This window comes from Ambystoma mexicanum, chromosome 4p (genome assembly GCF_040938575.1).
Source record: "Ambystoma mexicanum isolate Mex_15411 chromosome 4p, UKY_AmexF1_1, whole genome shotgun sequence".
NCBI lineage: Eukaryota > Metazoa > Chordata > Amphibia > Caudata > Ambystomatidae > Ambystoma > Ambystoma mexicanum.
Window position 1 is genome coordinate 382144742 of NC_090927.1, and position 25691 is coordinate 382170432.

Consider the following 25691-nt stretch of genomic DNA (forward strand, 5'->3'; position numbering starts at 1 on the left):
ACTGGTAGTGATGTTGGCCTTCCATGAGCCTCAGGTACTTCCACGTGCTGATTCATCAAAAGCACAGGAAGTAGGCATACTAAAGGTCCAGTGATACCAACAATTCCTGCAGATCGAGGACTTGCAGTATCTGAGTCAGAATAACCATGAGAGTGTCCTTGCGCAGGAACAGGTTCAGCAGCCGCAGGTCATGAATGGAGCGCAAGCCCCATGCTACTTCGGAACAAGAAAATATGTGGAGTACCACCCCCTGCCTCATTCCAATCGCGGTACCCGCTTGACCGCATTTTTCAATAAAAGCCTACAGATCACCTCCAAGAGGATGGGGTCCAGAGACAAGGAGGTGGCCTGTTGGCCGTGGTCCTGTGAGCGCTGGAGGAACAGGAGGCAATATCCCAGAAGGATGACCTGTAAAGTCAAAGATTTGGACGTTGTCCTGACCATTCCAGGATGAACAGTGAAAGCCTCCCCTGGGGAGCAGTAATGAGCGTTAATTGATGTTCACGAGTCTGTTGTAAATAATGCTGCAAGTTTGGTTTGTATTGTTTGTTTTCAAAATAAAAATCTTAAAAAAATAAATAAAATAAAAACAGTGAAAGCCTCCCCCACACTGGTATTGAGTGCCATAGCCCGTCACTGAGGTTTTGCACCCTGAGGTTTGGTGGGGTTGAGGGGGGGGGGCTATGGTCGCACCACCACTCTGGGCACCTGAACCTCAACCACGCAGCAAGCATCTGCCCTGGATTCTTCCTGGGGCAAACTGACCACGGCCTCTTGGGGCAAATTTTATTTTTTGTTTTATTGCTTAAAGCATGGACCTAGCTCGAGAGCAGTGGAGTGCTGTGTGCATAGCCGGCATTTGGGATGGAATCTTTTAACTGTGTGGTCTATGTGTCGTTATCTGCATCCATTGGAATTAGTCCTTGGTCAGGTGTTGTTCAAAGAGCCATGTTTTGAGAGATTTGCAAACTTGGAGAATTGTGGGGGCATTCCGAGCCATCACAGATTGAATTCCAGAGGGTGGGTGCATGACAAGAGAAGAATTGTTTGCCGGTCCACTTTTTGCAGACAAGTTGTGATTCAAGCCGGTTGGTCGATTTGCTGCACGAGGAGTGTGCCACCAAATATGTGGAGCTTAGCCGCCAGGTACGCTGATGTGCAACTCGTGGCTGTTTTTTAGATGACACATGCAGTCTTCACCAGTATCCTGGCTTGGAGTGGAAGCCAATGTAGTTCACGTAGGATGGGGGTAATTTCAGTCAGATTTCCGTGCTCGTGCTCCTGTATTAAGACGTGCTGCAGTGTGGTGGACTGCTTTTAGGGGAGCCAAGTGAGCAGCTGGGAGCCCTGTCAGTAGAGCATTTCCCCCATCGATGTGCGAGATCACAAGGGCCTACAATATGGTATGGACGTCCTGCAGCAGGATGAAGGGTTTCATTTTTCAAAGGGTAGCGATTCTGAGCTAGTCTATTAGGGCCTTCTTCGCTATGTTTTTCTGGAAGGACAGATTGCTGTCAAGCCTAAGGATTTGGCTGAGTCTGAGAGTTGTGGATCAAATCCTTCTATGCACATATCATTGAGCCATTGTGACAATCCCCCAGGACTTCGCTGTTACCTTTGAAGACAACCTTCTGGAGGGCGTCCTCAGCCATAGCACCAAAAAGGTTTTGTCCTTCGAAGGGCATGTCCAACAGCTTGGCCTGAACATCAGCTGCAAACCGAGATGTCCTCAGCAAAGAGTGGTATCTGACAACAGTGCTCGTGTCCATGGATCCGCTCACCCAGTCTGCAGCATCCAGTCCTGATTGCAACATCTGGTGCGCAGCCCTCAACACCATCAGTGACCAAGGACAGCAAACCGACCCTCATCTCTGGTTCCGGGACGTATTCAGCCGCATTGGCCACAGCCTGCCAAAAGTTGAAGGAGAATTTCCCCATGGCTCAAGAGTCATTCTATCAGTGTTCTTGTAGATTTAAGGAAGGCATTTTGTCATCTCATTGATCTCTTATGACATACTGGTTCTGGTGGAAAAAATGATTATCAGTACTATACGTAACAGGCATTTTTGCTATTTGTAAAGTATTGGCAATTACAAATTGTACTCATTTTAATGTATATTTGTGCTGAAGATGTTTATTTAATGCTGCAATATGCATGGTTTATTTCGAGAAAACATATTTTTATGTTTATATTTTATTTCCATCTTTTGTGTGCCTATAGATAGAGATATTAAATCTCTTGCCACTAAAGATGAAAAGGTTTTTGATGACCATCCGTGTGTATATATCAAAGCAAACCCATGGGCTTTAACTTGCACTAAACCCTTCACACAACTTGAGAAATGTTTCTTGCTGGATTTCGAAAGCAATTAATGAATCCATAATTTCCTGATTTTATAAGATGCATCATGCCCTCTCTCGCTTTACCACATGGGGTTCTCGTGGTCATATCCATTGTCCGGTAATCTCTCTAGTATGTTAACAGCATATACCTTAGCATCCTAGTACAACTACAAAAGAAACTGCAGAGAATTTAGAGCACAGCTGCAAGAGAGCCGCTAAGACTCAACAGAAGAGACCGTAGAATACCTGCACTTGAAATCTCCAATGGTTACCAGTAAGGTATGCAAAGTAAAATCCCAAATATCACCCAAAAATAACGCTAAGATCCAGCTGCAATGTATGCTTGACAGTTTCATGTTACATAAGAAAGGAGGCACGCAAAACTCACTTTCACAAACACGACGGCTTAACTAGGGACCTCGACCTCGAAAATCACTGAAGGTATTGCTATTTACCAAACCGTAGGAAGTCAGTCACACTAAATCTTCTCTGCCCGAAAGCTCTGGATCCACAAAGTCTAAAAACCCAAACACTTGATTTCCTAAATATTGTGTTCCTTAGAAGGGATCTTGTTAAATTTGTGCCTCATGGTCCCCGATCTCGCCTGTTGGTGCCTTGCCCTTGAGTGATGCATGCTCCTTAAATATCTAATGTGCACAATATTTCTGCTCCTTGTGTGCGACATTGAATGTTTTGATCCTCAAAGTCTGGCTGCTTGGAATGCTGAATATTCTGCTCCCGATTCCTGATTGATTTACTGCCACATGATTCTACCCTGTACAACATAGACCCGGTGATATTGTTCTTCTATTGATATTAGATATCTAAATTGCTTCCAAATAACCTTGCTAGATCTTGCACCATAACTTACATCACATCTGACCACACCACTGAACACCCTCCAGCAAACGCAATATGAATAACAACCACAAACGCATGGAACAGGCTATGCATGACCTGATGTAGCTCCAAATGTGTGTGGCGTTAAACAACCCGGAGCCAACCACAAAACTATGAAGCTCAAACACATCACCACAGATATCGACCTAATACGCAATAAACATATCTACCTCAGGGTACACCCAAATGACGTCTTAACTGACTATGTGCCAAAACGCTTAGAAGATTACCCTGCACAAGAACGGTTTTGCTTCCAAAATTAGCCATCAGCACAACAACGCAATCTTGCACTGATAAGCGCTTTGGATAAAGGCGCTACATAAATAACACATCATTATCCCTGTTGTGTTACTAACTAGCTCTTTCTTCCTACAGCACCAGGAGACCATGGAAAGGGCTGCAGTTGTGCTACGTAAAAAGCAGCAACATACCATCACATTTGATTTTAAATTATTTGCACATATTCTACTGACTTCACTTTATGGTATTAGCTTTTCTAAATTCATATAAAGGTTCATTAAAATGGCTTGTGAGATTTAAAGGTGCATAGTGAACAATGTACAATAGTGAATAAAGTAACATTTTCACACTCAACATGGCATTCGAATGGGCCATCAGAGGAAAAAGTGAAAAGACAAAAAAGTATACAAGAGCCTTGCTCCATGTAGGATACTATATTGTTGTTTTCAACTATTCACTAAGCATTTGATCCTGATGAAGAGCCATGGGCCTGAAAGGTGTAACTTTAAATGATATCATTTGCATGGATTGCACTTAATACTGCGCACTTTAAACACATTTCTTCATTAACTTCACTGCCTTTCGGCGTTCATTTTTCCTCTTCTATTATGTGTTGCTATATGCACATATCCTAAATGAATGTGCATGCTACATAATAAACCTTGCAGAAAAAAAACATTACCTGAAAAGACAATATGTTTGGCCTCAACCAGCTAATATTCTTCACCCGCTTGTCTTTAGAAATCAGAAATTCTTCAATAACCTTTGAACAAAAAAAAAGAAACAAAAACGCATTGAAATGTTTTTGGCTCAAATTCAAACGGATTTTAAAAATGTGCCCTTTTCACTTACCTCACGGAAAGGGAATCCTGCACAGGCTTGAGCTTTCCTAAAAGCCAAAAAAAGAATACAGACTTTAAATGGATTAAACACAGAATTTAGAAGAAATCATTTTGATTAGACAATGCGTTTTGAAATAAATTCAAGGAAACTTTAGCTCAGTCACTGCTCATTCACCACTGTGGGAGTGCATAACTGCCACCTGGTGGCAGGACTGGAAAACTGCTTTTCCAAGTTCTCAAAACAATGGTTATGTGAACAGTTGCTCTGCATGTCTATTCCTTCTTGTGGCTGGCCACCTCCTCTATCAACTGAGCTCTAACACAGTTTTCATCTTTTAGAAGGACAAAATATCAAATTGAAAATGTGAGCGACAAATGTATTAGAGTTACATGACATATACGCAAATTCGTGTCAACAAAAACCTTTATTTACTCTAACATAAAATCTGATCATATATATATATTCTAAACTCGGGTTGGAGTAGATTACATAGAAACAGTAGGGAGTTGAGTATAATTCGACATCAGTAAAATTTGAAGTCATCCAATTTACGCCCCAAGAATAGTTTCTCTATTAGGGGTTTATCCGAAAATGTTCGAAAAAGTCCACTCCATAGCACCACTGACTTTGCTACACATGACAATTAAATATAAGGTCAGCACTGCCATCTGCTGGACATTTACTTAAATTAAAAATTATTGGAAAAATGCCATTCTGACTCTATTCTAAAGAGGAGATTCCCTACCTAAAAACCAAAAGGATCCTTCTGCGTCAGGATGTCACAAACTGAAAAGCCGTCCTCGTGTCCAAAACATACTATCCTGCCCCTCGCACCACAAAAGTGTTCATAAATGAAAAAAATAGAACAGCTCCAACCCAAATCTTCTACAAGGTGAAAATACCTTGGATCCAGAGGGTGGTTCCCTTCCCCTGGATTCTTAAATGGGATGGCAATCTCTCTTTGCGAACAGTTCCTTTGCGTCACTCCTTGATTCACAATACTCATGTTAGGCAACAAGTTCTGTAACAGTCTTTCTTTAATACAAGTTTCTTCTTTGTCCACTGCCAGGACTCTTTATGCACTTATGAAACACAAGAGAAGACCTGGCAGGAGAGTACACTAGGCAATACCTGCCAGGACTACTCTTGTGTTTCAATTGCCTGGTATTCGTCCCTTGCCAGGACTTCTCATGTGTTTTCACAGTTCCTCTGTATTACCAAAACTGCATATCCTGTTCTTAGCCTGCTTTAATGTTCGTTCAAACCTTGACCCACATCTGCATCTCATGCATTCGTATCCTATTGGGGTTTGGATCTGTACTTTGCCTTTTCTGCTTTCAAACAATCTTCTTGTGGTTTCTGTATTAGCATTCTCATAACATTGAAATTGCCGTTGGCGCGGTCACCGGAATGCCCTGGGGACCCCCACTTGCTCTGGCCTGACTCACCAGTTCTCCAGCATCTCTGGTCCTGTTTGTGCTTCTGCGGCGTGACTCTGCCTCTTGCTTCCCACTCTGGATTGTGCAAGCATCCTTCCGGCTTCCTTCGTGGCTCTGCTGACACGCGCCAGCTTCCCTACAGGTCCCGGTAAGGGGAACACTGCCTCTTCGAGCTGCCAAGCGCCCAGGAACTCTCTCATGGTTCCCAGCGTCTCCACGGCATGCCCTGCTCGTGCACTGCTTCTCTCTTTCTGTCTCAGTGAACTCCACTGCTCCGCCACACTGGTTCATGTCTCCAGCGCTCGTAAGGCCCTGCCGAGGAACCAACATCTTCATTGCCATCTTTAAATGTCCAGCGCACAGGTGGTTTTGTTGAACAACTAGTCTGCACATTGAGCTTCGGGCTCCTGTTACTTTGTACCAACTCCTTCATCCTCCTTGTCTCAGTACTTAGGTGGTTATGGGAGTTGGAGTCCATGGTTGTCATTGGACATACAGTATTTATATAGTCTCTCTCAGTGGTTTTACATGAGAGAACAGTTTCACATAAAGGTGCACCAGAAGCAAAAAAAGTTGTTGTTGGAGCTTTTATTCTTGACCTAAAGAATATTGGCAAGAGGTTTCTTTACTTCCTCTACAAGGGGGAACCAACAGCTGTAAATAGGCAATTAAGTCATAACATCTCCCCGCTAGTTGTTAACTTCCATGTGATACTCCCTCATATAGCCGCCCCCAGGGTCAGGATCAGGAAGCGGTTGCCGTTCCCTGGCCACAGGAGAGGAGGTCACCACCGGGGAATCTGTGATGACTCCATTGGATTCATCACAATATTCAACAAACCTGCCTATGTCGCTCATGCATCTTCCACCCTTTCTTGAACACCATGATTTATATTATCTTTTGGGTATTACATATCTTAGGGTTCACTGAAAAATGTATTCAGGCTCTAACATTGCGCCATGTCAGGGAACTGGAGCTCATCAAGTCCTTATTTGATTCCTTGCATGTTTGTATGTACAGCTTTCCTTTTCCATTATAAATTCAGAACTACAGCTTCAAGAATGCAAGGACTGCATCTGCATAATCTGCAATTTATTTTTAGCTTTGAAACAATTATGCATAACATCCACACAGCAGTAATAAGGTACTTTTTCCCTAAAATGGAAAACACAGTTGTCTGATTTCGTTGAGTGATATGCAATGGGTAAACAATGATAACACAGATTTTGAAACACGTTTGGCTCCCAGCAGTGACATGTAGTTCCTGACCGAGACTCTCGTTCCGACTCTCCACTCTGCCGCTTTCTGCTTGAGTATTTTTAATTCTTTCGACCGAAGGCTTCACCAGACCAGACTGAGTCTGGCATTCCGCGCCCAAAAATACCAAGCTCCTGGAGGGAGACAGAAATGATTTTTCGAAGTTGACCACAAAGCCCAACCGTTGCAACAGCTGCATGGTAACGTTGAGACTTGCCTGCGTCGCCGTCGGGGCCGAGACCCGTATCAGCCAGTCGTCCAGATAAGGATAGACGTGATGACCTTCTCGTCGGAGCCACGCCACCACCAGCGCTAAACATTTCGTAAACATCCTGGAAGACGACTTTAGACCGAATGAGAGCACTCGGAATTGGCAAGGATTCTGACCCACCACAAACCGTAGGAATTTTCTGTGTTGTCGATGCATAGGTATGTGGAAATACGCGTCTTGCAAATCCAACAATGCCAGAAATTCTCCTGGCTGCACCAACCGGATGACTTCCTGAAGTGTAAGCATTTTGAACTTCAGGCGTTGCAGAGTTTTGTTCAGGGCCTGAAGGTCCAGAATGGGTCGCCACTTGCCGTTGGGTTTTTTGACTACAAAGTAACAGGAGTAAACCCCCCCATCCCCCCCACCCCCGACACCTCTCAGCTACTGGAACCAATTCTATAGCAACTTTCTGCAGCATAAGTACAACCTCCTGCTGTAAGATGTGAAGATGAGGTTGCGCAGAATACACAGGAGGGATGGGAAGTGGTGGGTCCTTGAATTCTAGAGAGTGGCCCAGTCTGACCGTGTCCAATACCCAATGGTCCAATGTAATTTTCTCCCATTCGTTGACGTGTAGGGCCACTCTGCCTCCCAGGACATCTCGAAGACCGTCATTGCTGCGATTTCGATTGCTTACTCTTGGTGGAAGACGACGGTCCTCCTCTCCTTCTGGATGTTGGAAAATCACAGCTTCTTCGTGTAGCCTGAACTGCTCGTCTGTATCCCTGTGAGGAGTATCCAGACCGATTGTAGTTTTGGTCTCTGGATGCGGCAAATCGAGTGTTCCCTGAAGCTCCACGGAAGGGACGAAAGGGCTGAAACATTCGCCCCCTTTATAAAGCTCCCAGTGACCTTGCCGTATCGGAGTCTTCTTTCATGCCTTTGAGGGCTTCATCTATTTTTTTCCCAAAACAGTTGTTCACCCTCACAAGTCATGCCCAGAACCTTATAATGGACCTCAGGCCTAAAGTCTGTGCATTTTATCCATGGTTGCCTCCTTAATACCCCACCATTGTTTATCTGCTTGAACCCCGATTCTGCTAAATCTACGGCAATGCTAATGCTGTGATTTGATGCCTCCTCACCTTCACGCACCAATAGCATGGCTGCCTTTCGGTGTTCTTCGGGCAGATGTTCTAATATGGGGGCAAGGCGATGCCACATTTCGCGGTCATAGCGTGCCATAATCGCCAAGGAGATGGCCTTGACTGTCGTCGCCCCCACTGTTAAGACCTTCTTTCCAAAAGCATCTTGCCTCCTAGCTTCACTGTCAGGAGGTGTTGTGTTGTGTTCTGGCTTTCCTGCTAGCCGGCGCCAACACCACTGTTTCAGCAGAAGGTTGTGCAAGCAAACACGTTGGCGTAGAGTCCGGGGCCTTGAATTTTTTTATCTAACCTGCCCTTAACTGCAGGCTCCGAAAATGGATGGCGCATGGTACGTAAGCCTTCTTGCCAAACGTGGTCCAGGATCACAACGGAGAAAACTACTTTTCTTCTCATTCCCATTTGGTCAAATAAACATTCTTTCGGTTCTTCCTCTGGGGTCAGACCAAACTCACAGGCTTTTGCCATCATGACATGAAAAGCCCCAATGTCATCCGGGGGAAGACGGTTGCGCCAGACTCCTAGGAGCCTCTATTTCTCCGTCAGACTCGCACGTTGGGTCACTTGATGGCGATGATGAAATGTCCGAGATGGAGTCTCTAGGACCTAGGTCCGACTCAGAGTCCTGTAGCTCACCCTCCTCCGGGTGGGAACGAGGAGGTTCTGTGCCCATCGGCCGGGAAGCTGGCAACTCCGCCGTGGACGCTGAACGCGAAGGGGCACCTGCCGCGTCGACGATAGGTGCTACCGGAGGCGTACTCCAAAAGGCAGTCTGGCATCCAGCTGACTTAAAAAGGAACTGCAGAGTAGATAACACCTGAAGAGAGAGCAGCGACTGCGGATTCAACAGAGGAGACACAGGTGGTACATCCTGCGCTCCCGCCGTCGAAGGGCCCACGCATTGTAAGCCAAGATTTGTAGGATGAACTACGGGCTCTTGCTCCTCCTCCATCGTCGGCACAGAGAGGGCCGACTCCTGTTGCAGTAGGGTATCCGGTAGAATGGCGTCATACGCTGAAGGCTGCCAAGACACTGGCACATCGACCAGCGACAATGAAAACGTGGGGCCCTTGTCAATTGCCGCCACTGGTGCCAACAACACCCCTGTAGAGACGATAGTGTAGCCGGCAGTGAAGCCGTCGACAACGGGACTCCCGTTGACGGTGCTGGCAGTTGTGGCGTAGACTTGTCAGGCGATCCCGCCTTTTTTAAGTCTCTGGACAGGTGCTTCAACGATTCTCTACTCGAGGAAGACCTATGATGGTCTCCTGAGAAGGGGCATCACGAAGAGTCCTTCTTGTCCTTTTTCGAAGTGGTAGAAGATTTTTCAGGCTTTCGGGAGTGGTCAGTTTGACCATGTTTTGACGATGAAGGAGCCCCTTTCGTCAGATGTTTCCCCGAAGAGGGACGACTCTTTTCTGTAGGCCGTGGCTTCTTTGCCAGAGGCTCACCCGACACCGATCAGCGACGAACCACGGGGGAAGGCCTTGCCGACGCTAGACTGTGCACCGACCCTACCTCAGATGGAGGGTAGGCCCCCTCGTTCAGTCACGATATCAGACGCCTGTTGCGGTCCTTCAATGCTTTCTGCGAGAAACCTTTGCAGATGTCACAGGTATCCACGGAGTGATGAGGGTAGAGGAAAAAAGGCAGTCCATGTGCCCGTCCCCTTCATAAACCTTTTTCATTCTGCACGTAGCACATGGGCGAAACAGCGCTTTCCCCGACATCAGGAAAGAATGACTACAACCCACAAAAGCGTAGAAACACAAGGTGATCCTGACACTTTGGAGACGGTTGAAATCTGAGGAGAAGCCGCGGGGGCAGGTCTATTTATACCCTACATCCTATTGGGTGGTGCGTAAGCGTCCTAAAAGGATGTCGATAGGACGCTAAAGTGTCAAAGTTTTCCAAGGGAAAACGCTTTTTAAAAAAAAAGACTCAGGGTTCCCAGCCTGACGGTAGGGAATATTCTAACCACGTGAAACCACGTGCATCCAATGCTGGAGAAAACACAGTTGTCTAATTTCGTTGAGTGATATGCAATGGGTAAATAATGATAACACAGATTTTGAAACACTTTCAAAACTCTGGAAAAAACACCAGAATCGAAAAATAAACAATGAAATCAGGAAACCTAAAGCATAGGTTACTGGCAGTGTCAGGTTACCAAGCTGTGGACATAAACCTGTCCAAAATGTGTATGTGCCATGGATAGAGATACAAAGAGGCAAACGTCATAAGAGACGCCCATGTAGGAGCCAAACATTCCCAGAGATGGAACCTTGCCTGTGGATGGCTGTCGACAATGTCAGCTAGAGGGAGTCAAAACTGTAGCCAGAGTTGTAGAGTCATCAATGAGGTAGCACTCCTTGATGCAGGAGGCAATACAGAAGGATAGGAATTTGGAAATTGCCTCTGCAAGCAACAAAAAGATTAACCTATAGATGGAAATGCAATGCTTTGGCCAGTAAGAATCAAATAGTTGCGAGAATCGAGTATATAGAGAAGTTCCTCAGACCATTTCTGGATTCCAATTATCGCCTGAAAAAATTGGTATCAAGTTCAACACTATGACTAAAGGTAATGCAGTGATCACTAGGAATTCGTTTTTGTCGGTAAGAAGGCTCAAATGACAAAATAGCCTGTGCAGAGCACCAAAAATAAATTGCTGTAGCTCTGGGTTCTCCAATAAGGAGTCCTCAAGAAAATTCCAATTGCTCCTCAATGGAAAACATCAACACTTTCAAGAGTCCGTTTTAATGTCTGAAAACACAGGGCGATCTAAGGATTAAGATTAAGCCCCCGATTACTAGGTCTGGCATTCCCCGAAAGAAAAGGTCTGAATAGCGGATCGGGTGCTTCCAGATGAATGCAACGAGTATCAATTAATACAAGTGGTTTTGAGAGGCACAATTAAAGCAGCCCCATGCCTCGCCTAGCCCACCTCCTTAAATTGATTACTAGATGTAAATCTAGTATAGATGGTGTCAAAAAAAGATCTCCTTGGGGAAAACACTAGCGGAGAAAGGAGACATGTCACAAACTCAGTTACATTTCAAATGATGACGACGGATCATGTCTGCTGTTAGGTTTAATTGGAGAGGGGAGATTAACAGCAACTAAAAAGGTGCAGTTAACCAGAGCCTACTGCCAACGACCTATGGCGAACCAATACTAAGAAAGCAAATGGGCATCAGCCTATTTCCTAAGACGTGGCAGTGGTGTTACCAGTTTGAATTGGAACTACTTTTCCGCAAGGAAAGGGACAAGTGAGAGGGAAAACGACAAATGAGACGAAAATGTCCTTGTTGTCCAAGATATTGGTAGGTAACATTTGATGATCGTAGTCCTTTAATTGCAGTAGTTATTCATTCCAAATCGTTGGTACTAATCCATGCATCAAAAACATGTAAATCAGCTCCTTTAAAGAGGAATGGAAGGAATGGCCAGCTGGCTTTGATCTGCTAAGCATCCAATAGCAGACCAGGTGCTTTAAATCCAGACATAGGAGTCTGGGCCTGCGATAGCAAGTAAAGGGAATTGTACGCTCACATGCATTGCTTAAACCCTCGAATAAAGTGCCACGGTTTGCACTACCTAAGGTAGTAACAAAATAATGCATCACAACAGAACATGCAAGGAATCAGAAAAGAGGACTTATCAGTTGTTAAAACAACTGAGAAAATGGTGCACAAGAGATGCGCTGTGGGCAGACATGAAGAGCAACACTTTTGCAGGAGCCATTGCTTGGGTCTTAAATCTTTATGGTTCTGGTGCTCTTTACCAGTGTAAGCATTCCCCATCGTGAAAAGGAACTGAACAATGTTATTATCGTTTATTCATCACAAAATCATAGTTGTACATCGCCCTACAAATAAGAAGTAAAGGACCTCAATAACTGTTAAGAGTAACCAAGCATTTGAGAGAAATGCATAGGTTATCAAGTCAACTACCTCCTATAGAACAAGAGCAATTGCCTACTGCTGTGCCCCTCGCCTTATAAAAGGCTACAAATGTTACACTTAACTCTGCAATGCTGTTGTACATATTGAGCTTACCTTTTAATGTTATACTCGAAAGCATTGGCTTTCTTCTCTCGCTGTGTCTGGTGCCAAGGGCAAGGGCAGAGGTAGGTGTAATCATGGGGCTCACAGTATTGGGTACTCCCACACAGCTTGCAGCCACGCTTCTCATGGTCCTTGGTAGTACCTACAAACAAGAAGATAATGGGAATTTTCTAAACTGATGATTTGTAAGGGATTGCTTGGGCTTCTAAGCAGATAGTGGGGGTCAGTTTTATTTTGGACTGAAATGGGATCAAAGAGACATAACTGCACTGCCTAATAGGCAGGAAAAAGGAAACTCCATTTAGAAGCCCAATACTGATAATGCATTCTCGAGGGAAGTTTATAGTTTGCTTTAGATAAGAAACCTCACATCTCGAATATCGTAGTATGACAGTGTGATGCGGCCCATGAGCCTTGTTTGTATTCTAATTATTCACAAAGATGGCAAACTTAGGAAAGAATGGCAAACAAGCCTCCTTTCGGGAACCAAGTCAAATTTGCTTTTAGGACATTCATTATAATGTTTTATCACTTTTCAGTGTACACTTAATTTTGCTCTTGGATGCCTATGACAAAATGATTTCTGCTCTGCACGGATACAAGGAGGGATAGTGGCTAAGGAACAAGTTACTTACCTGTAACTGTTGTTCTCCAGCATGGGTCTGGCATGGATTCACATGCTCATGAATATTCCCCGTCGTCAGGCTGGGAATCCTCGGTAAAGAAAAAACCAGTATCAGTTTCGTTTCTGATCTGTCTTTCGTAGTAATAACCAATCACTGGTCTCTGCGTCATACTGACCACAGCCAATGACTGCCCTCTACCTAAGCACCGCCTCTGGCAGCCATCTTCAGATTTGGAAGCACGTGAAGTGGCAGTATGACCAAGTGAAGAGCCGCAGAGGGGTAGGCGGGAGGGTTCGCATTTGAATCCATGCCAGACCCATGCTGGAGAACAACAGTTACAGGTAAGTAACTTGTTCCTTCTCCAGCATGGGGTCTGGCATGGATTCACATGCTCATGAATAAAGAATACATAGCAGTACACACATGCACAACCACGGGAGGTGGCAAAGGCTCAACATTAAGCATCACATCAACTCAACATTAAGCATCTTACCTCCTCACCAGGCTCACCTCAGGCGAACAGGTTGCGCAGCACTGCTTGGCCGACCCTGGACTCCTCCCTGGAATCCCGGTCGACACAGTAGAATTTCGTGAAGGTGTGCGTCGACCTCCACGTAGCAGCCCTGCATATGTCCAGCAGGGGCACACCAGATAGGAACGCCGTGGTAGCTGCGATCGCTCTGGTGGAATGGGCTCTCGGACGGCCAGGCAGCGGTCGGTTTGCCAACCGGTGACAGCACATGATACAGCCGGAGAGCCATCTGGAGATGGAAGCCTTCGAGAGAGCCTTCCCCTGATTGACAGGTCCAAAGTTCACAAAGAGTTGTGACGTCTTCCGAAAACCCTTCGTGCGGTCCACGTAGAACTTCAGCGCTCTAGCTACATCCAGCGAGTGCAAAGTCCTCTCAGCCGGCGACGAAGGCGACGGGAAGAACACAGGTAACACCAAGGGTTCGTTGAGATGGAAGTCCGACGGTACCTTGGGCATGAAGGAGGGGTGCGTCCTGAGCACTACCCTCGTGTCGTGGAAAGTCAAGTACGGGGCCTTGCAGGAAAGGGCCTGGATCTCTCCCACTCGTCGTGCGGAGGTGATGGCCACAAGAAAAGCTGTTTTCCACGATAGAAACTTCAACGGGGCCGAGTGCAGAGGCTCGAACGGAGGTCCCATGAGCTTGGTCAGCACCACGTTGAGCTCCCACGCCGGGGCCGGAGCCTTCACCGGCGGGAACGATCTGAACAGTCCCTTCATGAACTCTTTCACCAGACGATGAGACCACAAGGACGTCCGGCCCGTGGTTCTGGTGTATCGGGAGATCGCAGCAAGATGAATCTTGATGGACGCATGTGCCAGACCAGCTTTGGCCAGCGTCAGCAGGTACGGCAGTACTTGGGGAGCCGTAATCCGTAGAGGGTTAATCTTCTGTGCGTGGCACCAGACAGAGAACCTCTTCCATTTGTGTCCGTAGCATTTAAGAGTCGAGGACGCCCTGGCCTTTGCAAGAACCTCTCTGCAATCGGCCGGTATGTCGTATCCTCCAAACTCTAGTGCTGCAGGAGCCAGGCCTGCAAGTTCAGCGACTTCGGGTCGTGGTGGAGGATGGCGCCTCCTTCCCTGGAGAGTAGATCCGCGTCCGCCGGCAGCTTGATCGGCGGGGACGCTGACAAGTCCAGAAGGTCCGGGAACCATATCTGCCTCGGCCACGCAGGTGCGACGAGGATCATCCTGCACCGTGACCTCTTGAGCTGGTTGACGAGCCGGATTAGCAGAGGCAAGGGAGGGAACGCGTAGAGGAACAGGCCCTCCCAGGGGAACGAGAAAGCATCGCCCATGCTCCTCGTCTGGGGAAACCTGCTGGCGAACCTCCGGCACTTGGTGTTCGTCGCCGTCGCGAACAGGTCGATCTGGGGTGTGCCCCACCGTCGGAAGAGGCGATCCACCAGATCCTGCCGTAGTTCCCACTCGTGGCACGAGCGCAGCTCCCTGCTGAGTGAGTCGGCGATGGTGTTTTTTATCCCTGCCAGATGAAACGGCACCAGAAAAATCCCTTGGGCGACGGCCCAATGCCACAGGTCCTGCGCCTCCTTGGACAGCGCTGGGGACCTGGTTCCGCCCTGTTTCCTGATGTAAAACATGGTGGTGGTGTTGTCGGTGAAGATCCTCACCACCTTGCCCTTGAGGGACGGAAGGAAGGACCTGAGGGCCCAAAACACTGCACGGAGCTCCAGGACGTTGATATGTAGGGACTTCTCCGTCGGGAGCCAGAGTCCCCTTGCGTGCAGATTTTCGGTGTGCGCTCCCCACCCTTCCAGGGAGGCATCCGTGGTCACAGTCTCCTGGTGGGCTGGGGTCTGGAAGTCCATGCCCGCCGTCAGATGCGCGCGGGTGCCCCACCACCGTATCGCTCGTCGGAAACTCTCGTCGAGCTTGATCCTTTCCTCGAAGCTGCCCGTCGTCTGGATCCAGCGCGCATCCAGGAATTCTTGCAACGGGCGCATCCGGAGCCTGCACATGGGAATGAGGTAGATGCAGGAAGACATCATCCCGAGGAGGGACTTGATGGACCTCACTTTGGCCGCGTCGGCCACCAACATCCGTTGCACCTTGCCCAAGATGGTCCTGGTCCTCTCCTCCGACGGGGAGGCCAGAAGGGACACTGTGTCGAGCCTCGCTCCCAGAAACAGTGCGACTTGCGCGGGCACCAGGTGGGATTTGGCGTAGTTCACGGAGAATCCCAGGTCCGTGAGGAGTTGGACGGTCCTTGCCGTGTGGACCACGGCGAGCTCCCTCGTCTTGGCGCGGATGAGCCAGTCGTCCAGGTAGGGGTAGACGTGGATCCCCTCGCGGCGCAGCTGCGCCGCCACCGGTGCAAGGCACTTGGTGAATACCCTGGGTGCCGACCGTAGTCCGAAGGGAAGGGCTTTGAACTGGTAATGACGCCCTTGGACCACGAATCTGAGGAATTTGCGGTGCCCCTTTAGGATGGGAATGTGGAAGTAGGCATCCTCCAAATCCAATGACGATAGGAAGTCTCCTTCCTCCAGCTGACCCAGGACGTGCTGGAGGGTGACCATCCGGAACTTCTGCGCCTTGATGAACTTGTTCAGACGTCGCAGGTCCAGGATGGGGCGCCATCCTCCCGTCTTCTTCTTCACGAGGAAGTATCTCGAGTAGACTCCGGAGCCCCGAAGCCTCTTTGGGACGAGTTCGATGGCGCCCTTTCTGAGCATCGCCTTTACCTCCAGGAGAAGTTGAGGGACGTGAAGTTCTTTCCTGGCCACGGGGGGGACGCGCGGGCACCTTCCTTGAAACTCGAGCGCGTGGCCCCGGGCCAGGGCGTCCAGCACCCAACGGTCGGTGGAGATGGACTCCCACACGCTGACGAAGCCCGCCAGCCGGCCTCCCACCGGGGTGCTTCGGTGGGGGCCCGACCCCAAGGCCGGTTCAATCCTGCTTGGACGCGGCCTTGCCGCCTTGACCTCCTTGGCGACGACGGCGGGGTCCGCTAGACTTGCCTCGTCTTCTGTAGGCCTCTTGCGACGACGAGCGGGCCGCTTGACGGTAGGAAGCGAAACCGCCGCCGGAACCTTTGGAGGCGCCCTTGCCTCCGCCGCTCCGAAAGGGCGTCTGTCGTTGCAGGACTCCAAGGGCCCGGGCCGTCTCAGTATCCGCCTTGATGGCCTGAAGGGAATCGTCCACTGTCTTCCCAAACAGGTTGTTCCCGTCGAAGGGCATGTCCAGGACTCTGGTCTGGACGTCCTGCCGGAAGTCCGTAGCTTTGAGCCATCCACGACGTCGAAGGCAAACACCGTTGCCCAGCTGGCGGAATCCAGTGTCGGCGATGTCCGTCGCCACGGTGATGGCGTGGTCCGAGGCCACCTCACCTTCCTGCAGGATCTCAAGGGCCTCCGCCCTCTTGTCGTCCGGCAGAAAATCCAGCAGGGGAGCCATCTTGTACCAGAGCTCCCTGTCGTAGCGGGCCACGATAGCCAAGGCGTTGGCCGCTTTAATCGTCGTCGCTGCCGACGAGATGACTCTACGCCCCATAGTATCCAATTTCTTTCCCTCGCCGTCCGGCGGGGAAGTCGATGTGGAGGCCGCACCCCCCCCCCGCTTTCTTCCTGGCTGCCGCGGAGACGACGGAGTCCGGGGTAGGCTGCGCCCGGAGGCATAGGGGGGCCGTGTCCGGGACCCGGTACTTTTTCTCGTACCGGTCTCTTCTAGCTGGCGTCGTGGAAGGGTTCTTGAGGAGGGAAAGGCCCTCATCCCAAATGTCGTCCAACAGAGGCACTGCGAGGACCGTCTTCCTCTTGGCCTCGCGCCGCTGATAAAGGAAGCCTTCCTTTTTCTTCTCCTCAGGGCAGAGTTGGAAAAGCTCGGAAGCCCTGGAGATCATGGAGTGGAAAGATCCGATCTCGTCGGGCGGAGAGGCCCTGGTGGGAGGCGACGACGGAAAATCCTCGTCGTATGCCTCGTCGTCCGTACCCGTCGCTGCCGTGTCAGTCCCCGTATCATCCCCTCGGGTGGACGGGGAGGAGGGCTGGAAGGGGCGCGACGGTTGAAAAGGAGGTGGTGGATGGATCCTTCTTTTCTTGGTAGGGGGAACACCAGAAGGTCCCGGTTCTGGATCCCCCGACGGGAGAGGTTCCTCCGTCGGTAACGGTAGCCTCGTCCTTATCTCGGAGCATAAGGACTGTATGGCCAACAAAATGGCCGCCGAGTTGTCTTGCGGCGCTGGCAGAGGGGAATCCGACGGGCGAGCAGGGGCCCCGTCGGTATCCTCGACGATGTCGTCGTCGTCACCTGCGTCGGGGTCCATTCCGACGGGCTGGCCTTCTTCCACGCCTAGGCCGTGGCTTAAGACCTCGATCAGTTCCTCTTCTGAGGTTGAGGCCGACTCTACGACGACGCCCTGCCCCCCCTTCTTCCCCACGGAGGGTTTCACGGGGGTCCTATCGATGGGCACAAAGGAAGACTCCCTCCGAGGAGGCAGGGAGATTCTGGGCCCTGAGGTCGCCACCACTGGTGCAGCCACCACAGGCTGAGCCAGGGCCGCCGCGACCGTTTCGATAGAGGGCTTGGTCGGATGGATCAAGGCCTTCACCACCTTAGGTGCGCTCACCGCCTTATCCTTGAGGGAGGGGGCACTGCCACGCTCCTCCTCTGCCTTAGAGCTCGACCGGGGCCTCTCCAGGAGCTTCGCCGGGTGCTCGGCCTTCCTCTTACCCGACCCAGAGCGTTGGCTCGTGGTTGATGGTGCCGGGGAGGGCGCGCCCTGCCTGGCGCCCGCAGAGCCCGACCGTTCGGCGCTCCCGGTGCCAGCGGACTCGCGGTGCTTGGCCTTATGTTGGGCCCCCGTCGCCGGGGCGCCCTCAAAGGTCTTAGAAGACCGCTCGGATTTCTTCTTCTTCTCGCCAGACGGGCTCTTACCCTCCAGCCAGTTGGCGAGACGTTGATGGCGGTCCTTCATGGTCCGTTCCGACATGTTGCCGCAAAACGCACAGTCCTTCTCCACGTGCGTCTTGTCCTCATGAAGGCAGTAAAGGCAGAAAGAGTGTTCGTCCTCCTTGAAGACGTTCTGCAGCTGGCATCCAGGGCAGACCCTGAACAGCTTTCCGGGCGTCGAGCTTCCCTTCTCCTGGGCCATCTCCGAGACAGGGCCTGAGAAGCTTCTGGAGTCCTCCGAAGTGTAGCTCGACGAAATCTTCACCCTTGAGGGGCACAGATGAATCCGACACGGGTCCCCGTTGATCGGATGTAGGATCGGTGGAGCTTGAGGCTCTTTTGACCGAAAGAATCGAAGTTTTTTGTAAAAAGCGCGAAAAAATAGCACTAACGCTCGAGAGCAATAGCACGAGGATCCCAACACATGAACGTGCGGTAAAAATCTGAAGATGGCTGCCAGAGGCGGTGCTTAGGTAGAGGGCAGTCATTGGCTGTGGTCAGTATGACGCAGAGACCAGTGATTGGTTATTACTACGAAAGACAGATCAGAAACGAAACTGATACTGGTTTTTTCTTTACCGAGGATTCCCAGCCTGACGACGGGGAATATTCATGAGCATGTGAATCCATGCCAGACCCCATGCTGGAGAAACTGATCACTCAGTGCCCCACACTTCTACAAACCAACAGTGTTCCCAATCATAAAGGTAAAATAGGCACAGCTAAGCGATAAACCTCCTTTGCATTTTGTGGTAACGCCAGCCGAGAGAAGGCTATACTCTCAGAAGGGGTTGAATGCGATTACAGTAGTAATCCAGACAGCAAAGTACAACAGTCCAAAATAAAAAGAATATCCACTCAAGGTTTACAAAAAATATGTATGCTTTGAACAAACACACCAATGTACAACTGACAATTAAAACACTATATAAAAGGCACATGTAACGGAAGGCAGAGACATGCAGAATGTATGAGATGAAAGCACTCTGGATGTTTAGCAGGGCAAAAAGAGGCAATAAAGTACCACAATGTTCAAAAAGGATAGATCTTGTGCGAGAAAATGTATTAAAAGCAGATCGAATAAGGTTCGGGTGCACCTAGACATGCACATCCAACCTGCAAGTGGGAAAAGAGCCAGTTGAAAGCAGAAGTTGAGAGCAGTTAAGAGTGCAGCGTTCAATTGATGCTGTTCAGAGGGCTAGCCTGGGCCCGTTCGAAGATCGGGCCCGTTCAAGATGGGATAACTGCTGGTTAGGGTCGACGAGTGACGCTCCAGCAGATCAAGTCAAGGTCGGGTGATAGCTCGAAGCAGTGATCCTGGGGGTCTGAAGATATGATCCGGATGGTCCAACTGCGGTTCAACACCGCTGCAATTTGATGCCAAGTCGGTGTGAGCCATTGGTAACCACTGGTTCGGGTTGATGCATAACACAATACTTCCACTGTTTCAAGACGAGGTCTGGAGAGGAGTAGTTGGTTCGAGGCGAACAGGTGACTGGCTTGGCACAATGCACCGTCTAGCTGGTTTGAAGTTACAAACAGCAGCAATTCGAAGTGGAGAGAGTGCAAAAGAAGAACAGGTGGGTTCCATTGGTGCAATGGTTGCCAAACATCGTTTGAAGTTAGCTCAAAGCTGTCCTTGCTCTCAAGATGCTTTGATTCCTAATCCTGGGATAGTTTCTCCAAATACAGCAGAGTCTGGCAAATACCTGCAGGAGCTCTTCACCTTCGGTCAAGTTCTGGTTGCCAGTGTGGCTGGCAAAGAGGCAGGTTTTGCTCCAGCAGCAAGGCACCCACAATGTGCCCTGGGGATGGTTAGCTTGCCTCTTCCTTAAAACACTCACTGGCACAGGGCTCTGGAAACATCAACTCTACCAATAGAGGTCCAAGTAAATCCCAAAATGAATCCCAAAATGGATCAAAGAGGAAGTAGTAGGCAAAATGCCACAGGTGATAGGATAAAAGCATGCCTGTTTTAAGGGATAAAATCACTGTCCTTGTGCCAAGTCTTATTTGCCTTCTTACATCATATCCAAAGTACTCAGTGCAAAAGAATGTGAAAGAGACTGGAAGGAAGGAAAGGTACAGAGAGAAACAAGATGATGATGAGTTGGGGGAAGCCTCAACTGTTCAGAGGTCCCTCTGGCTCACAAAGCCTGCCCCCTTCCCAGACCTATGGCATCAAAGGCCCTCTGATATGCAACACCCTGGTGTGAGGCTTGTCCTTTTATGTAGGCTGTGACCTTTGATTGCAGTTTCCCCAACAGCTCCTGCTGAAGGACTGTCTTGCTTGAGAGGTGTTACCTGACCTCACAAAGGATGTAAACAGAAGCACTTTTTTCCACTCTTGCCTTGTTGGCCGACAGGGACAGGCTGTCAGACTAAAATACACACAACCTTTCTATAGTTGCCCAGCACTCCGAGTGTTGACACTTGTATGATCGGTAACCAGTGATAATATTGATATGAAAAAAAAGATGCTTAAAACAGTGTTGAATATTCAACAAAATACCTAAATATCTAAAAATGTCATCAACAATGTAATGTAATCCTATATAATACCTTAAAATATATATAAAATGGCCTCTATAGTTCTTTTATTAATGTATTATTAAAATGTCTGTAGTTCACTATTTTCACCGTTGGATGATGCTGTTGAAGTTCAATCCAATGTAGTTCCGTTTTTGTCCACTAGACGTTTTCTCAATTTTTGGTTTCTGGTTACCCACACATGCCATTTTCATTCTTCAGTGTTTCGGGCGATGGCTGTTTTTTTTTTTTCTGGTTTTCTTTTTACTTTTTCAGATGGCTTTTGTTCCCAGATTCGTGACTTTTTTAAATATTGTTTTGGTAATCCATTTTTGGATCATTCTATTTATTTTTTTATTACTTTTTGGGAACTTCATTTTTTCACGTTTTGAGATCTGCTTTTCCCGTTTTTTAAAATTATTTTTATCTGGACACAGTGTTTGTATCTAAAGATTACTTTTGTGAACTTGCATTTTTTCACGTTTTGGGATGGATTTTATCTTGTAATCTTTGGATATTGGAATGCTTTCTTTGGAGACTGTTTGGATTGATGGATTATTTTTGGGAACTAGTTTTTTCACATTTTCGGATGGTTATTTTGATGGATTATCTAACTCTTGGCGAACATGAAACTTGCATCATGAAAGGCAAACATGATGCAAGTTATCAACTACAATCAGCGCAGGCAATGGGCCGGAAACAAGACCGAGAGGTGGTCTGGCAAAAAACGTCTTGCCGGAGCGATGCTCTGTCCGCTGACCCAGTGACTCCCAGACACGACTCTCTGAGATCATGTCTCTTACTGAATCACTTGAAGACTTGTTTAAAATTCCAAATCGTGGACATTATTATGATCTTATTATTCTCTTTGCTTTTATGAAAAACACCAGGAATCGGTTGTCTATAAAAAGGTAGTGTGTTGCGCAGCTTGGCCAAGGCCATGTCACTTGGCACTGCCCCATCCTTCCCAAAACTCTGCCTCTCCTAAGAAGTGACAGTTCCCCCAATAAATGTTTTCAATTTCCAGCACTGACTACAATTAGAAACATTAGGTAAAACGGATGCGTTACTTTGCTAGGTACGTGAATCAGGACACCGATTTGGACCAGGCCACTGTCTTATAAGACGTTTAAAGTCAACCTACTCGCAGAGGAACATTTTGAACATGTAAACGCACTCCTATTTTGATTTATTTTAGACATTAACAGACCATTTTGAACATAAGAATTGTCCGATTCTATGATATATCTTTGCAGCCCTAGGAACATGATGTTTAGGTGGCAGGGATCGTATTTGTCACTATTCGAATTAAGCAGGTACTATGTACTCCGAGTATTATTACTTTTTTGGCACCCAGTTGCACTACATGTGTCACCATTCTAAGGTTACTCATACGCTACACTTTTGAAATATCTCACCTACACCATGCCTTGAACCTGCCTTTTAAGTTACAAGGTCTTACACATTCATACATTGTGCATGCAGGTGTTTTCTTAGAGTCTCTTATATCCACTCTTCGACGTGTCATTTCATTGGTTGGATAGACATGAGAAATGCAGTTTTATACTTATTCTGTTGATGTTCTTTTGTTTTTGTTTACATGTTTTTCGTTTGTATGTTTTTTATCTGTGGCCCAATCTGTATTTTCTCATTATGGCTTCAATTATGATTGAATTTCGGTTTTTGTGACTTATGAATATGCGCACCCCTGGAAGTCCCGTGCAAGTCCCGCTTTGCTGCTGACTCCTGCTGCCGCTGTTGTCCTTTGGATTTGTTCCACGGCTGTTCGTGTTGTACTTAAGGAGAAAAGAACTCTAAGCCCCAGAAGGTGAAATTTGCTACAAAGAAGAGTATATATACTGACTATACAATTATATATGGACTTCTATTCTATTCTTCTTCTTGTAACTACTCATTGTGGTTTACACCAAGTGGGCGTACATATAAAATTGGACTCGTGCGCACCCTTGGAAGCCCCGTGCAAGTCCTGCTTAGCCGCGTGGTGGCAGCCGCAACGCTTCCCACTAATTTATTTTCTCCTGCTCAGCCTTATATTTCATTGTTTAACGTGCAGTTGGTGCTGCTACATTTGTTTCAAAGGTACTGATTTACTGTTTCCTCTCTTTTCTATGGTTACCCCTCTTGCAAAAAGACTTAAAAAAACGATCTATTTCTTTGAATGTTGATATTCGCACCTTTTGTCAAACTGATGGTGTGAAAAATCAAAAGGCAATTTCCGCTGACTTAACCACTGTTCCAAAGTTAAAAGCACTGTGCTCCTTGTCTGTTGCTGTACCTCCTAAGGAAGCCTCAGTCCAGGGGAAGGCTTATGAGCAGAACGAGAATTCTGTGAACGTGCCCAGTAAGGAAATAGATGATGCCTCTATCGCCCTAGCATGTAAATCAGGCGAGATATGTGTTACTCAAATACCTGAAATTGGTGCTGAACTACCACAGATCTCAGTTGGATTACCACCACAAAATCCTCCCTTGTGCTCCGTACAGGCACAGCATTTGTTAAGGAAAGAATATGAGAAACTTACAATAGTTGGTGAAAGTGATGCAGAGGCGATTGAATTTATGAACTCATCAAGTCCTCATGAACATGCTACTCCTGATGTGCAATATATTTTCTCTAATACTGGTGACTTGATACAACTCAATGATAGATCTCACAGATCGAGTCCACCCATTAATGTCTCTAATTCAGTCTTGCAGGATAAACAGGAGGATAAGGACAAACAAGAGCTGTACAAATCACCAGTCATGTTTGATAAATCACCCCCTAGCGTGTCAAATCGGTCTCTTTCCTTTGTAGCTCCCAAGCCCAGACGCACTCAATTTCATGAACCCATTGGTAACCATCCATACTTCATCCGAGATCCACAGGCTACGTACAATGACAATAGGTTTTCTTTCCCCGAAGAGCCAGCCCTTAATAACACCCTAACTGCCATGAATACGGCTCTACTTACACTGGCAATACTATATGAAAACGTTAGATGAGAAAATCAAAATGACTTTATGCAGCAATCTCATGAACATATCATTTGTGAGATAGGTATAAAGGTGCAATCTGCTCCTAATTGCTCACATAACTACAGTAGTCAGGGTACTCAAACGAATTTAGCGGACAAGGTTATTTCAATTCATCCTGTCCCAAAAGAGCTCACACCATCTGCCTCTGACCCTGATATTGTTGTTATTGATGGTCCCCAAGAAGCTCCACAGTTAACTCCGAAAGATGGTCCATCAACAATAGTTGTAATTCCCAAAATAAAATTGGCAACCACTTTGGCTCCAATGTTCCTCAGCTCCAAAAGTGTTTCTTTAAATACTACAAATTTTAATGAAACGTCCAATTCAGTACACATTACCAGTGAGTTGCCTACTACAATTAAACATAAGGCGGCCTCAAGATTACTTACAGCAGCGAAAAAAAAAGACACTTGCACCTTAAACAAGGCATTCAGTTGCAAATGAAGGAGTCCCTAGCGTACAAACCGCTGGATGATTTACTGGCGGTTTCAGCCTCGACATCCTTCTTGAAAGTTCCAATTTTCACCCCTAATCCGAATTCAATAGCTTCTACATCATCAACAGATATGATAAAAAAGTCACAAATAAAAGTGTCTACATGTACCCAACCGATACCAGTTATTACAGACACCACTCTAAAGCAAGGAGCTAGATTGCCCATTGATAGTCATCAGTTACAAGAAACGGCAGCTTTAAATACAGAGTGTACTTTGCAAGAGCTTCGAAATGAAATACATGCCTCTTTTGCAAATTACAACCGGGAAAATGAAAACATCAAACAGTTTATGTTGTTATCGCAGCAAGGTTTGACCAATGATGCTAGTCACATGCCCCAAAACACTTACCCAAATGTTAAACCACTTCTGAAAGGACCGGGTTTGCTATGTCGAGGCCATGAATCTCAGGTGACTATGAGTTCTCATATGGCAATCTCTAAACCAATAGATGGTAGGCCAACTATAGTGGCTAATGATGAGTCCAGAACCTCTCCTCTTATCAGTAAGAACCAAGCGCAATTTAAAAAGCACCACCGCTTATTGATTAAATGTCGAGGATATCCTTTCACCAAGTACTATTTGAACCGCGCCAGTGTGCTAAACATTTGTGCGGAAATAACGGCTTTAGAGGACCTCACCTCAGATGACATTGATCTTGTTGAATTTACAAATCTTCCTGACCTTTCTGAGGCCCGACTATATATTCGGTCGGGCGTGATATTCAACACCTTATGGTTAGCCCGGACAGCCTTTTATAATCTAGGCTTTATCTTGAGTCAAGATGTGTATATGAAAGAGCAGACGATGGATAGACCAATTTTGCCCCAATCTAGAATCTATGGGGATAAAACCGTCACTCAAATGAATTCTGAACCAAATCCTAATGAGGCGTGGGTGAATCGAAGCCATGGTGGAATATCTTAACAATCACAGATGACTTACTTTGTTAGCCTTGTCTCCTGGAATACTAGGGGTTTTAGACATCTTATTAATAACAGTAGGGATCTTTTACAATATGACATTGTTCTCCAGGAGACTTGGCTGCGAACACCCCATACTTGGGACCTTTACGAAATTTATCTGGTTCCTGC

The 25691-nt window shown here is 47.4% G+C and overlaps 1 protein-coding gene across 1 annotated transcript in view; it reads right to left on the bottom strand.

Annotated features, from left to right (window-relative positions):
• Positions 1-25691, bottom strand: part of GEN1 (GEN1 Holliday junction 5' flap endonuclease) — a 742451-nt gene that overhangs the window by 260815 nt on the left and 455945 nt on the right. Inside the window, exons 8-10 of the mRNA XM_069605926.1 lie at positions 12458-12608; positions 4336-4372; positions 4166-4246 (exon numbers count right to left, since the gene is read on the bottom strand). Of these exons, the coding sequence (XP_069462027.1) occupies positions 4166-4246; positions 4336-4372; positions 12458-12608 (269 nt within the window). The remainder of the gene's footprint in view (positions 1-4165; positions 4247-4335; positions 4373-12457; positions 12609-25691) is intronic.